Below are 15821 nucleotides of genomic sequence, written 5' to 3' on the forward strand. Positions count from 1 at the left end.
GGGCACATCTGGCTATCCGTACTGGGGATGGGGCTACCTAATACTGAGAGCACATTTGGCTATTGTACTGGGGCCGCATCTGACTATACAGAGGAGGATGGCTACCTAATACTGGGGGCACATCTGGCTATCCATACTGGGGAGGGGGCTACCTAATACTGAGAGCACATTTGGCTATCGTACTGGGGCCGCATTTGACTATACAGAGGAGGATGGCTACCTGATACTGGGTGCACATCTGGCTATCCGTACCGGGGAGGGGGCTACCTAATACTGAGAGCACATTTGGCTATTGTACTGGGGCCGCATCTGACTATACAGAGGATGATGGCTACCTAATACTGGGGGCACATCTGGCTATCCGTACTGGGGAGGGGGCTACCTAATACTGAGAGCACATTTGGCTATCGTACTGGGGCCGCATCTGACTATACAGAGGAGGATGGCTACCTAATACTGGGGGCACATCTGGCTATCCGTACTGGGGAGGGGGCTACCTAATACTGAGAGCACATTTGGCTATCGTACTGGGGCGCATCTGACTATACATAGGAGGGTGGCTACCTAATACTGTGGGCACATCTGGCTATCCATACTGGGGAGGGGGCTACCTAATACTGAGAGCACATTTGGCTATTGTACTGGGGCCGCATCTGACTATACAAAGGAGGGTGGCTACCTCATACTGGGGGCACATCTGGCTATCAAAACTGGGCAGAGGGTCTTCCTAATACTGGAGTTACATTTGCTACCTATACTGGGGCTGTCACAATTGGGGGGGGGGGGCGCACTTTGGAAACTCTGCTTCTAGTGCCTGATCCTGCCCATAGGTGAAGAAGGCCATGCTGTGCTGCTAAAGCAAAAGGATTGAAAACCTTCTACAGAGATCCAATAAATACTTAAATAAATGTGGAGAAATAAGCAGAAGATGGTGTGTCTAATATAAAATGTTTATTTAATCGATTAATTGAAAACGGCTCTTACTTCCCAGATGACCCTCATATTTTCTTGCATATAAATGCATGGATTGCGGGGTGCTACATGGAGCAGACAGTCTTTTTTTAAATGCCAGTCCAGGTTTTCTGAACTACTTATGACTGCCGGTGTTCTGCAGCCTGTGTGAATTATCCCCCTGTATTGGCTATGCGTATTATCTCTGCTTTTTGCAGTACAGTCTCGGTTATCCAGCGCTGACAGGGATCAACTGATGCCAGATAAGTGTGCTTTCTGGTTGCTTGAGATTCCGTGTTAAAGGGAACCTAAACTGAGAAGGATATTGATTTTTCCTTTTAAAATAATACCAGTTGCCTAACTCTCCTGCTGATCCTGTGTCTCTAATACTTTTAGCCACAGCCCCTGAACAAGCATGGAGATCAGGTGCTCTGACTGAAGCCAGACTGGATTAGCTGCATGCTTGTTTCAGGTGTGTGATCCAACCACTACTGCAGCCATAGAGATCAGCAGGACTGCCAGGCAACTGGTATTGTTTAAAAGGAAACATCCATATCCCTCTCAGTTTAGGTTCCCTTTAAAATAGGCCTAGCTAATATAGTACTATACCCTACTCTATATACATACCATAAACTCTGTATTAAATGTTAAAATATAGTAATTGAAAGTAAGTTTACCTTGTAGGAGCTGTGGAACCCAGTATTTAAGTACAGCAGAGCCCACAAACAGCCTGTGGCCTTTACCTCTGTGAGTACTGTCGGGGATTTGTGCTGGTTGATGGAGACTGCTGGTTGGTTTAGTTACCTATAACCGAGACTCTACTGTATTACTGCTTTTAAATGATCTAATTCAGAGCTTTGTAGTGATAGTGGCTTATACCCTACTCTTAGGGTAGAAGTGTTTAGCTATAGAGAAAGCATGAATAGTCCTTTTTACGCTGCGACTGTTGGACATCACAATAATATACCTGTGGGTTTTCACATTGAGGTCTTCCGTAGGCTGTGTGTTTATCGGACAACGTGCTTGTTTACAATTATGGTGAAGCGTACCTTCATTGTACCGTATGCTTCACTGTATAGTTGCACCACAGAGCTAACACGCGATGTCACTTTTTGGCACCATTGTAATAGTAACGCAATGTGCACAGTGTGAAAGGTCCATTATTGTTGCTATGCTCATTATACGTGTGTAAGCTGTACTGGTGTGCAATATTATGTAATATATTGTGTTTGTGTAACCTTATCTGTGTAGTGGATGTTTTCTTATACAAGTTCTCTGTTTTTCCTGCAGGAGACCACAGCCCTTTTACACCATAACGTAACAGCTGCTAGGAGAACGGAGGCCACAGACTGGCAAGAAGATTTAATCTTTGGGGGCTCAGTAGATGTAAACACTGAACACAAGAATGCACTTTCAGAACAGCTAATCCTTACACCATTTTTAAACTCAGTGACTAGTTAAAGACTTTAGCAATCAAAAACTATAGGTGAGTTCTGCTCCGACCCCCCCCCCCCCCCCCCCAATTGAGCACAGCCTGTAGTAAACAAGCTACAGGCTGTGCTCAATGCTGCTTGAATAAAGTTTTGATACTGTCCTCGTTGCTTCTACAATTGCAAATTGATTATGTACTCCTTCTTAAACTCATAACTTTCTCTCTGCTCTAAAAGATTAGCCAGAGGATGATAACCTTTATGGGGAAAAAAAAAACTCTTTGTTGCAAGTTTTACTTGGTTTCAATTTTGCAGAAGGCACTGAAAGGGTTAAGCCTCAATGTTTACTATATGGAGAGCTGACTTGGCAGAGCTCTTCTGCAGTCTATTCACAGGTGCTGATAAGAACTAATTAGACAAGTTAATCTGCCTTAACAAAAAACACAGAAGGGAATTTCTTCAGCAACTATATGTCGAATAAATATATTTAATTGTGTACTGTGCAAGAGTGCGGGTCCGCTTTAAGTAAACTATGGTAGTTGATTTTAAAGCAGTACATGGTGTGATTAGCCTTCTTAAAACAGAAGGTACTTGCGATAATTTAGCTTTAAGTGAACATTTGTGGTTACCCACAATGCGCCACTACTGAATATGAAAATGATCTCTTTATGCCTCTGAACACAGGCTTACATCCAGAACTGCTGGTGTCTAGCAAGCCTATAGCTTTACATTTTACAGAGCCACATCAACCCCACATTTAGACTGCCTGTTTTGGACTTTTGGTCCTCCTCGGTACATGGCAGGGATTGAGTTCAAGTACATACATTGCAATCTTATTTTAACTCAAACTTGCAAGGAATTAACATTAAAAGATAGATATGTTCCCAAGTAGTGGGAAGCCTCTGGAAGTCCGAGGGCCACCACTGGTGGCTGGCACCTTTGTCTTCTTTGTGGCCACCCTCCTGTCTGTACTAGCTTTTCCATCCTGGGCATGCACAAGGATTAGCAGGCATTTTAGCTAGTGTACTACTGTACGTGTGTTTTTATGCCGTTTCCCGCATACAAAATCACATTGATCTGACAGCCCTTGTAAATCAATGGGCTTGTCTACATCTAATACATTTTTTGAGCATAGTTGCTGTTTCCAGTGCACAGCGCAGGTTTTTACAGTCATTACCATTCCGTCATCACTTAGAATCCAGGTATATTAATGCATAGAAATGTACGCTGCGTATCCCAAAAATGCAGGTGTGAAAATGCAATTGCAGGTGAGAAATATGATTGGAGGTTTTTACTATACACATTAGGTTAACAGATAATAAAATGTAATGGAATCAACATGAGCGCCATCTGTGTTAGTAAGTGAAGGTTACATGAATGGAAATTGCTTCTGTATGTTTATATTTCCGAGTTACAACAGAGGATTTGATGAGATATTATTCTATTTTCCCAGAGAACCTAAAGAGAGCCCGAGGTGGGTTTGAAGAATATTATCTGCATACAGAGGCTGGATCTGCCTATACAGCCCAGCCTCTGTTGCTATCCCAAACCCCCCTAAGGTCCCCCTGCACTCTGCAATCCCTCATACATCACAGCCGTGCTGCTGAGAAACAGCTTGTCAGAGCTGGCTGTGTTTATCTCTATAGTGTCAGTCTGCTGCTCTCCCCGCCTCCTGCAGAACTCCAGTCCCCGCCTGCATCCCTTCCCTCCCTGCTGATTGGAGGGAATGGACGGGGGCAGGGACCGGAGCTATGCAGGAGGCGGGGGAGCAGCTGAGACTGACACTACAGATGTAAACACAGCCTCACAGCACGGCTGTGATTTATGAGGGATCGCGGAGTGCAGGGGGACCTTAGGGGGGTTTGGGATAGCAACAGAGGCTGGGCTATATAGGCAGATCCAGCCTCTGTATGCAGATAACATTCTTTAAACACACCTCGGGTTCTCTTTAATGCCAATTATAATGGAATTTAGTGGTATCCAAAGCCTTTGGGTTTAGGAAGCAACATCTCAGCACTTGTATGATTTCTGTATGCTATGTGGACACCTGAACTGAGAGGAATATGTTTTGGTATTTAGACTAGTCCATCTTTTCATAGGGGATTTTCAGCATGGCCTTTAGTCTTTATAAAGACATTCTCTGAAAATTATTAATACAAAGATGCTGGCCAGCCTCCCTGCTCACTGCACACTTTTTGGTAGTTGGACGGAGCAACTGCCATTCACTAAATGCTTTTAAAAATAAAGAAAACCCTGAGAACCCCCCTATGAGAAGACGGGCTAGTCCAAAATCTGTTGGTAATGTCAGATTTCTACTACCTGCTGTAAGTGACAGCAACATAGGAGAAAAGTGATTTATGGCTCATTTTACTCTGGGAGAAATGTACTTATTTGTATGTGTTTTAAATTTTAAGATTTTCGTGACAATCCCTCTTTAAGGAATGCACATTTTGGCAAGTTGTAAAGTCTGACTTTCTGCTCCTTTCCTTCAGAGTGTAAATGGCGCCTCTCTTGGAGCACGAGAACCAAATTTTCCTGGATCTATTCCATGAGGATGGCCTGGTCATTACAGCCCGGGGACTCGGCATTGACAGAATTCTGCAAAACTTCCTGAAACTTTATTGTGATCCAGGGAACTTGGTGGTGGTGCTGAACACCAATACAGCAGAGGAGGTATAGGCTGCTGCCTCTGTCAGGCACATATTCTACTGAAATCCATTGCTTTGTTTAGAACTGTGTTGTGTCAACTTAAAAAATAATATTTAAAAACTGGACTGCATCAAATAAGTTGGATGTTTCCCATAGTCAGTAGTTTGACAAAAGCAAGGAACGGGTGTACCAACTTGATAAGGGCCTTTATACTTCTGAGTCTGGCTTATTACATATGCTGCACAGTGCAAGATCCAAGAGTGCCCAGGCTGGCGGGTGGCATCAGGTCGGTGCACCTGTTCCTTGCTTTTTGTTAGTGCCAAGTCTTCATACCTTATGTTGAGCATGCCCTGTATCTGTCCGATCTGATGCGTAGGAAGATCTCAGCTTGAAGTGTCCCACTGAGTTCACCTCACCTATAGTTCATAGTTTTCCATGTATATGTTACGGCCAGAACCCGAAGTGTTGCCACTTCTAGTTCTGGCCAGCCACTTCGGGTTCTGGCCGGCCAATGTGCGAAGTGGCCGCAGCGCAGCAGCCAATGTTAGAAATGTTTGCGCCGTCTCGCTGCGGCCAAATTGATGACAACTTGCTTAATTTAATGAAATATAGTCGGCGGCAATGTAATAGGTGAAGCCGCCGGCTTTCGCACTGCCTCTCTCCTCTCCCCCCATCCCCGCCTCCCATACAATAAGTAGCAGCCGGCGGGGACACGCGTGTCCCGAGAGTCGTTCGTCGCGGCAGGGGAATCCTGCCGTTCCTGCAGAGCGGGTGCTGGCAGTCAGAAGCAATGTCTGCAGCCTCCCCGCTCTGCTGCCCTGCTGCGACGAACGACTCTCCGGCTGCATGTCCCCGGCTGCTACTTATTGTATGGGAGGCGGGGAGAGGAGAGAGAGGGGGGGGGGGAGAGGAGAGAGGCAGTGCGAAAGCCGGCGGCTTCATCTATTACATTGCCGCCGACTATATTTCATTAAATTAAGCAAGTTGTCATCAATTTGGCCGCAGCGAGACGGCGTAAACATTACATTTCTAACATTGGCCGCTGCGCTGCGGCCACTTCGCACATTGGCCGGCCAGAACCCGAAGTGGCCGGCCAGAACTAGAAGTGGCCACACTTCGGGTTCTGGCCGTAACATATATATACAATTAACAATATAGCTTTATTTAGATTGCCTTTTAAGATCTCCGAACTGTTATAATTTGGTTAACTTTATGTTCACCTTAAAGAGGAACTGTAGTGAAAATAGCATAATGTTATTGTTCTTTACTGAGAGTTCTATGCACAGAGGGAAATACTGTTTGCTTGGCAGTTGGAAAAACCTGTTATTTCTTACAATGCAATGAGGTTCACAGACAGCAAACTGTCAGGACCATGATCATGACATCACACTGTGGGAGGGGTTTCACCACAATATCAGCCCTACAGACCCCCCTGATGATTCATTTGAGAAAAGGAAAAGATATTTCACATGGGAAAGGGGCTATCAGCTACTGATAAAGTTCTATCTTTGGTTAAAAGAGAGAAAAGGAGGCATAAATAAGTTTAACCCATTCGCGTTCCGTCGTTTTCACTTGAGAAATGTTCACCTCCCATTCATTAGCCTATAACTTTATCACTACTTATCACAATTAACTGATCTATATCTTGTTTTTTCTGCCACCAATTAGGCTTTCTTTGGGGGGTACATTTTGCTAAGAGCCACTTTACTGTAAATGCATTTTAACAGGAAGAATAAGAAAAAAACGGAAAAAATCATTATTTCTCAGTTTTCAGCCATTATAGTTTTGAAATAATACATGCCTCCATAATTCAAACTCACGTATTGTATTTGCCCATATGTCCCGGTTATTACACCGTTAAAATTATGTCCCTATCACAATGTATGGTGACAATATTTTATTTGGAAATAAAGGTGCATTTTTTTCCGTTTTTTGCATCTATCACTATTTACAAGTTTAAAAAAAAAAAATATAGAAATATATCATCTTTACATTGATATTTAAAAAGTTTAAACCCTTAGGTAAATATTTACATGTTTGTTTGTTTTTTTTTATTGTAATGTATTTTTTTTTTTTTTTTATATTAAACATTTTATTTGGGTAGTTTTGGGAGGGTGGGATGTAAACAATAGGTTTATAATGTAAATGTGTGTTCATTTTTTTTTTTTTTTTTACTTTTAGTTGTAGTATTACTTTTTGGCCACAAGATGGCGGCCATGAGTTTGTTTACATGACGTCACTCTAAGCGTAACATATGCTTAGAGCGACGCATGGGGGAGGTAACAGCCAGAAAAGGCGCAGCTTCCGAGAGAAGCTGTCGCTTTTTCAGCGGGGGAGAGGAATCAGTGATCGGGCACCATAGCCCGATTCACTGATTGCCTGGCTAACGAACCGCGGGCCGGAAGCACGCGTGCACGTGCACAATCGGCCTCGGGAGCGCGCATGGTTCCTGGACGTAGAACCAAAATAGGTTAAAAAGCTTATACTTACCTAAGGAGAGGGAAGCCTCTGGATCCTCCAGAGAGTTCCCACACTGTCCTCTGGTTCCTCGTTACTTGCTGAGAACCTCCTGCACATTGGGTTCGTGCTCCTCTTCTGGCACAAGCATGCCTGCACAGTAGCATGGAGCCACCCAGGCACGCCCCTGCCAAGCGCTGGCAAGCACTCAGCTAGTGGACTGGAGCAGCTGACAGGTGGTGAATTCACCACCTTCACTGCCCATGGAGAAGAGATCTGAGAGTCAGTGCAGAGCGGATGGCATAGCTCTTTGCCACATTTGGTGTGAACGGTCGCTTAGTCGACTGATACAGTGGGATGCGAAAAATTGGGTAACCTCTTTTAATCGTCATGATTTTCCTGTATAAGTCGTTGGTTGTTACGATACAAAAATGTCAGTTAAATATATCATATAGGAGACGCACACAGTGATATTTGAGAAGTGAAATTAAGTTAATTGGATTTACAGAAAGTGCGCAATCATTGTTTAAATGAAATTAGGCAGGTGCATACATTTGGGCACTGCTATCATTTTATTGATTCCAAAACCTTTAGAACTAATTCAAACACTGTGAGATATATATGGGTGGGTATGGTCCAAATCAAACAAAAACAGCTCAGACTATTTTTAAGAAAATATCTACACAAACTTTTATTAATCACTGTATCAAAAACAATTTAAAAATGTGAGCCTCCCAAGCCTCCCCAAAGAAGCACCCACCCCACCTAAAAAGCCCCTCCCCTACAGCCTTCAATTACCCTCATCCAATAACTAGCCCCTATTGGACCTGTAATCAAAGAGATAAAGTGAAGCATGTGCACCTGCCCCACTGCAAAGAAACAATAATATATATGAAAGTTCCAATTATAGGACAAGCGGATAGTTCAAAGATGATGCAATATCTTCAAATGATGGTAGGTTGATTCATATATTCCTAGTGTATAAGCCACAGATAGGGACATTAGGTCAGCAGATGTATAGGCCAGGGTCATCTTATCCAATAGAGAAAGGTAAGGCAAGGAAATCCAACAAGAGTAGCAAGCCACAGTAGCATAAGCCTCTGGTTCAAGCAGTAGAGATAACCATCCATGCGTACAAATTCTCCCTCATAGGGTAATGCATGTAATTATCATTGCCTCAGCACAGTTCAATCAGGTTAATGCAGCACAAGCAACACAGCAAGCAGGCCACCAGCACAATAGAATCCGTTTGGCAGCAGCAGCAGCACAAAGAAGAAGAGAGCAAGCAAGCCTTAAGTAACATGGATTGTTCTTACATATGCTGTAGCTCCTCTCCAGGATCAACCAGAAGTTGCCCGCCAGATGGCCTCAATAGTCTGCGGCTGGATAATCATTGCAGGCTGGTCTTCGGCTGGGGCTAGTGGATGCTGGATGAGGCTGCCGGGTGGACTAGATGCCCAGATGTACGGCCATTGGCCAGGCAAATCACAGGTGCGTGGTGCGGGGAGGCCGGGACGCAGCACATGCGTCCTCGACCGGTTTCGCCGGACTTCCGGCTTCCTCTGGAGGTATGACACTTCCTGTGTCACCTCCTATTTATTCCCCCCGAGGTCTCGGCAAGGGCAGAGAGGCCAAACCCCGCCCGCCCCCACCGGCGGCCAATGCCGGGCGGGAGGGCGGAGCCGGCCGACACCACGGGCAGGTACCAATCATCCACCCGAAGCGTCAGCACGGCACCGCCCACCCGCCCGAACACCCGCCGGGCGACGGGGCGGGGCAGGCAGACACCACGCGAAAGTCGCCAAGCAACCAACACGGCGCGTCCGCCAAGCCCCGCCCCCACGCCCAGACATGCCGCCGGAGGGGGCGGGCGAGGACGAGCACAACACCAGCCCCACCAGACCAGGAAGAGAAACAGCACAGGGGCGGCATCAGGTAAACAAATCTCAGATCCTCCCAAATGCAGCATACAGAACATTAAATCTTAGGTTCTACAATAACACAATATCCAAAACCCATTATATAGTGACAACAGAAAAGGTCCAGCTTATATTGAATCAAATACCCAAGAGCTCAACATAAATCGCGGCTCATATCAACATCAGCCGCGTATGTAAACATTCCTGGTATAAGGGCAAACATCAGCCCATAATATGGCAAATACCTATACAGCGATCACACTTCTAGATATCTGGCGATGTGCGGCAGGAGAACCCCCCATCCACGGGGTCGGCCAAACGTGCCACAGATGCCAGATCAGCTACAGATCCCACAATCCCATTAAAGTGGTAAAAACGAAGCATAACTAGTATGCTCGTTCAAACCAGGGGGCCTGGTAGCCTCAAGTTCGAAAATCCAGCGTGACTCCTTTTGCAGTAATAGGCGATCCATGTCCCCACCTCTAATGGAGGCATGGATCCGATCAAGGCCTACGAACCGCATTGCGGTAGGGCTACCCGCATGCATAGTTTTAAAGTGTCTGGCTACCGGAGTGAAACTGGAAAGGCTTTTGCTTTTTACATTGGTCACATGTTCAGAAATCCGTGAACATAGTTCACGTTTGGTTTTACCTATATAAAATGCCCCGCAAGGGCACAGGAGAAGGTACACTACCAAAGTGGTATTGCAATTAACATAATGTGCCAATTCCCAGTTTCTACCATCCGGCAGCCTGACACTTTTTCCCACCTGTATATACCTGCACATGGTGCAGCCACCACAGGTGTAAGTGCCTGTCACTCTACAATGTTTAGATCCAATAGAAGGATCCGAAAAGTGGCTACCAACCACCCTGTCTCTCAAAGAAGGCGCCCGTCTAAAAGAAAATAAAGGTTTGGTAGGAATGATTTTGTTCAATCTGGAGTCATTGGTCAAAATGTGCCAATGTTTCTCAATTATGTGGGCAATCTTGGAGTGTTGAGCTGAATATCTGGTGCAAAAGCGCACAGTTTGTTCACCACTGTCCCTCCCGCGGGAGCCAGTCGCGAGCAAAGAAGCCCGCGCACTGGCATCCGCTCTTCTAAAAGCTTTCTTCAGGGTGCCCTCCGGATATCCCCTTTCCCTGAATCTCCTCCTTAGGGTGTTGGCCTCTTCCCTAAAAGTCGCATCTTCAGAACAGTTGCGTCTTATTCGCAAATATTGGCCAGTAGGGATACCCCTTAAAGTATGCGAGGGGTGAAAACTGTCCGCCCTAAGGAGTGAGTTAGTTGCGGTTTCTTTTCTATACAGGCGTGTTGCCAACTGGCCATCCCCATCTATCCGGATGGAGATATCCAGGAAGGGAACCTCCGAGGTGCTAAACTCCATAGTAAATCTCAGATTGCTGGAATTTTCATTCAACGTCCCTACAAACTCCTCCAATAGGGGACCACCCCCTGTCCAAAACATGATGATGTCATCTATGTACCTGTGCCACGCCAAAATGTGGCACAGGTACATCGAGAGACCATCATTGGCAAAAAGCCACCGTTCCCACTCCCCCAGGTACAGGTTTGCATACGACGGGGCACAGGTCGTCCCCATCGCTGCCCCCTGCACCTGGAGGTAGTGGGAGCCCTCAAAAATAAAGATATTATTAGTCAACAAAAATTCCAGCAAAGTCAGTAGGAACTCACTGTGCGCAGTGCACTGTATACCCAGCTCGCTCAAAAATATGCCCACCGCCCGTATTCCGAGTTCATGCGGAATGCTTGAATAGAGGGCCTCCACGTCCAAGGTCACCAATAGCATCCCCGTGGGCAGCTGCAATCCATCTAGGACGCGCAAGAGATGAGATGTATCCCGGATATATGAAGGTAATGCCTGCACATGCGGCTGTAAAAAACGATCTATATAAATGCTGATCTTTTCAGTCAACGAACCCCGTCCCGAGACAATTGGACGACCAGGAGGTTTATCCAATCTCTTATGCACCTTTGGTAGCGCATAAAAGGTGGGACATATGGGACTCATAACCTTCAAAAACTGCGCCGTATTGTCATCTATTACATTCCTGATAACTGCCTCGTCAATGATTGAAAAAAGTTTTTGTTTACACATGGTGACCCTGGACGCCGGGACCCTCACATAACACTCACGTCTGCTGAGGATATCCAGACACATATTTCTGTACAGATCCACAGACAGAATGACAACGTTGCCCCCCTTGTCTGAAGGTTTCACAATCCACCTCCTATTCTCTATTAATTCATTAAGTGTCTCACGTTCTTCCAATTCAAGGTTATCAACGGATGACCTGTCGCCCTTCAATTTCACCAGATCTTTTTCTACCACATCAATAAATGTTTTAAGATTTGGACTTAAGTTAAACGGGGGAAATTTCCGTGATCTATTTCTTAGTCCGACATCCTCCAGCCGGGGAAGGAAGAAGCGAGGACCCAACCCAAAGGGAACCAATTCCGTGTTTTCAGGGTAAACCGAACTCTCAGACGCCAGCTCCTGCAGGTGCTGCAGAGCTGCCAAATCCTCCTCAGACCAAGGCTTATCGTCTTGAGTTAGCATTGACCGTTTCTGAGAGTTATCATAAAACGACTGTAGCAGGATTCTGCGACCAAAGAGGTGCAGGTCTACCACAGTTTCAAAAATGTCTGCATTATACGTAGGGCAGAAGCCCAAACCCTTAGACAATAATTTAAGATAAGATTGAGGAATGGTTTCGCCTGTTAAATTGATGACCCGTAAGTCCCCACTCGACACAGATTGTCCCGGGGGAGGGCTCGCCTCGACTATTTCCCCGACTGGGCACCGACCAAAAAATCCGACCCCGAATAAGAGGAAGATGAGGGGCCACAGGCCGGGCCCCCATCGCTTCCATGGGGCCCCCGGCTGACGTCTCCCCCCACCCCCCTCCCATCCGAATCCTCTGAGCATGAGGGATTCTGTTTTTTAGGTTTTCTCTCCTTCTCCCTCTGTTTACTTGTTCTAGGGGGTTCACGTCCTGACCGTGTGTCGTGTTTTCGTAGTCCCTCCCCTACAGAGACGGAGCTATCTGAAACCGAGCTGCTAGGGGCCACTGATGAGTCCGATTCCTCAGTTTCTGATAGTGTGGGTTTATTTCCACTAGGGACTTTTGGTTTAGGTTTACCTTTGGGAAATTTGGGAAATGGATTATTCCACCTGTAGGCGGTGCCCACTTTATAGGCTGTCCTGTCCCTCAAAACTTTTTTGTCCCTTTGTATCACTAAATTTTTATTAAACTGGGTGATGTGTTTCTCAAGCTCCTCACTCCTAGTTTTATATAGTGTGTCGCTCTTAAACGGCTCAAGGGTTTCTGATACCTTTGTAATTTCTACCTCCAGAGCGGCCAGGTCATCCGTGTCCAACTCATTCATAAGAGTGAGACATATCTTGGCGCAACATTCGAAATTCCTCTCCCAACGTTTTTTAAAATCCTCACTCAGATTACGTCTATGAGGAAAGACCTGAAAGCGTAACCAAAGGGGGGCAAATTGGTCATCAAGATACGTTTTATTGTACTTCAGATTCCACCAAATTCTAGATTTTCTTTCATATAATCTGGTCAGTTTTCTAAAACCACCATTGATGAGCTGCTGAGCATCCCTCACTCCCTGGGTCTGTGAACATTCCTGCTCCACCCGTGTCAAAAGGGCATCCCACCGCAACATCGCCAGACAGCCGTTGCCACTTAGGACAGCCAGAAAGCAACCCCTTGACCTTATAGGTCACAATCAACCCTACAGAACCGGGGTATTAATCTCAAAGGGGTATGGTCTGTCCTATTTTATTTTGCATCACCTGGGCCATCCCACCCAGCCATTGTACATCAAACACTGTGAGATATATATGGGTGGGTATGGTCCAAATCAAACAAAAACAGCTCAGACTATTTTTAAGAAAATATCTACACAAACTTTTATTAATCACTGTATCAAAAACAATTTAAAAATGTGAGCCTCCCAAGCCTCCCCAAAGAAGCACCCACCCCACCTAAAAAGCCCCTCCCCTACAGCCTTCAATTACCCTCATCCAATAACTAGCCCCTATTGGACCTGTAATCAAAGAGATAAAGTGAAGCATGTGCACCTGCCCCACTGCAAAGAAACAATAATATATATGAAAGTTCCAATTATAGGACAAGCGGATAGTTCAAAGATGATGCAATATCTTCAAATGATGGTAGGTTGATTCATATATTCCTAGTGTATAAGCCACAGATAGGGACATTAGGTCAGCAGATGTATAGGCCAGGGTCATCTTATCCAATAGAGAAAGGTAAGGCAAGGAAATCCAACAAGAGTAGCAAGCCACAGTAGCATAAGCCTCTGGTTCAAGCAGTAGAGATAACCATCCATGCGTACAAATTCTCCCTCATAGGGTAATGCATGTAATTATCATTGCCTCAGCACAGTTCAATCAGGTTAATGCAGCACAAGCAACACAGCAAGCAGGCCACCAGCACAATAGAATCCGTTTGGCAGCAGCAGCAGCACAAAGAAGAAGAGAGCAAGCAAGCCTTAAGTAACATGGATTGTTCTTACATATGCTGTAGCTCCTCTCCAGGATCAACCAGAAGTTGCCCGCCAGATGGCCTCAATAGTCTGCGGCTGGATAATCATTGCAGGCTGGTCTTCGGCTGGGGCTAGTGGATGCTGGATGAGGCTGCCGGGTGGACTAGATGCCCAGATGTACGGCCATTGGCCAGGCAAATCACAGGTGCGTGGTGCGGGGAGGCCGGGACGCAGCACATGCGTCCTCGACCGGTTTCGCCGGACTTCCGGCTTCCTCTGGAGGTATGACACTTCCTGTGTCACCTCCTATTTATTCCCCCCGAGGTCTCGGCAAGGGCAGAGAGGCCAAACCCCGCCCGCCCCCACCGGCGGCCAATGCCGGGCGGGAGGGCGGAGCCGGCCGACACCACGGGCAGGTACCAATCATCCACCCGAAGCGTCAGCACGGCACCGCCCACCCGCCCGAACACCCGCCGGGCGACGGGGCGGGGCAGGCAGACACCACGCGAAAGTCGCCAAGCAACCAACACGGCGCGTCCGCCAAGCCCCGCCCCCACGCCCAGACATGCCGCCGGAGGGGGCGGGCGAGGACGAGCACAACACCAGCCCCACCAGACCAGGAAGAGAAACAGCACAGGGGCGGCATCAGGTAAACAAATCTCAGATCCTCCCAAATGCAGCATACAGAACATTAAATCTTAGGTTCTACAATAACACAATATCCAAAACCCATTATATAGTGACAACAGAAAAGGTCCAGCTTATATTGAATCAAATACCCAAGAGCTCAACATAAATCGCGGCTCATATCAACATCAGCCGCGTATGTAAACATTCCTGGTATAAGGGCAAACATCAGCCCATAATATGGCAAATACCTATACAGCGATCACACTTCTAGATATCTGGCGATGTGCGGCAGGAGAACCCCCCATCCACGGGGTCGGCCAAACGTGCCACAGATGCCAGATCAGCTACAGATCCCACAATCCCATTAACTAACTTTAGAACTAATTATTGGAACTCAAATTGTCAGATCAGTGACAAAGCTGAAGCTGTGCCAGGGCTGTATCTTTCAAGAAGACAACGACCCTAAACACTGCTCAAAATCCACTAAGGCATTCATGCAGAGGAACAAGTACAACGTTCTGGACTGGCCATCTCAGTCCCCCAGACCTAAATATAATGGAAAATTTGTGGTGCGAGTTAAAGAGAGCTGTCCATGCTCGGAAGCCATCAAACCTGATTGAACTACAGATGTTTTGTAAAGAGGAATGGTCCAAAATACCTTCAACCAGAATCCAAACTCTCATTGGAACCTACAGGAAGAGTTTAGAGGCTGTAATTTCTGCAAAAGGAGGTTCTACTAAATATTGATTTCATTTTTTTTTTGTTTTTTGTGGTGCCCAAATTTATGCACTTGCTTAATTTTGTTTACACGATTATTGAACACTTTTTTTATAAATCCAATAAACTTCTCAAATATCACTGTGTATGTCTCCTATATGATATATTTAACTGACATTTTTTTATCGTAACAACCAACGATTTATACAGGAAAATCATGATGATTAACAAGGTTGCCCAAACTTTCGCATCCCATTGTATTTCTCTGTATTTTATTAGTCTGGCAGAAATTTTTAAAATACCGTGTATTCCGGCATATAAGTCGACCCCCAACTTTTCCAGTTAAAATATATATTTTAGGATATACTCGCCCTATAAAACTACTCCTTGACTTTTGGACATTTGTATACTGTACTGTATGTACTGGTGCTATACTGTATAAACATTGGTGCTGTACTGTATGTGGTACCCAGTATACAAAAACCAGCCGATCACTGCAAGCGATGTGCCATACCGACGA

The 15821-nt window shown here is 45.8% G+C and overlaps 1 protein-coding gene across 4 annotated transcripts in view; it reads left to right on the plus strand.

Annotated features, from left to right (window-relative positions):
• ERCC4 (ERCC excision repair 4, endonuclease catalytic subunit) overlaps positions 1-15821 on the plus strand; it is a 162603-nt gene that overhangs the window by 68955 nt on the left and 77827 nt on the right. For all 4 annotated transcript variants that reach the window (XM_068244717.1, XM_068244715.1, XM_068244718.1 and 1 more), the window contains exons 2-3: positions 2242-2437; positions 4874-5054. In XM_068244717.1, the coding sequence (XP_068100818.1) occupies positions 4881-5054 (174 nt within the window). In that variant the 5' untranslated portion in view covers positions 2242-2437; positions 4874-4880. The remainder of the gene's footprint in view (positions 1-2241; positions 2438-4873; positions 5055-15821) is intronic.

Source organism: Hyperolius riggenbachi, chromosome 7, assembly GCF_040937935.1.
Source record: "Hyperolius riggenbachi isolate aHypRig1 chromosome 7, aHypRig1.pri, whole genome shotgun sequence".
Lineage (NCBI taxonomy): Eukaryota > Metazoa > Chordata > Amphibia > Anura > Hyperoliidae > Hyperolius > Hyperolius riggenbachi.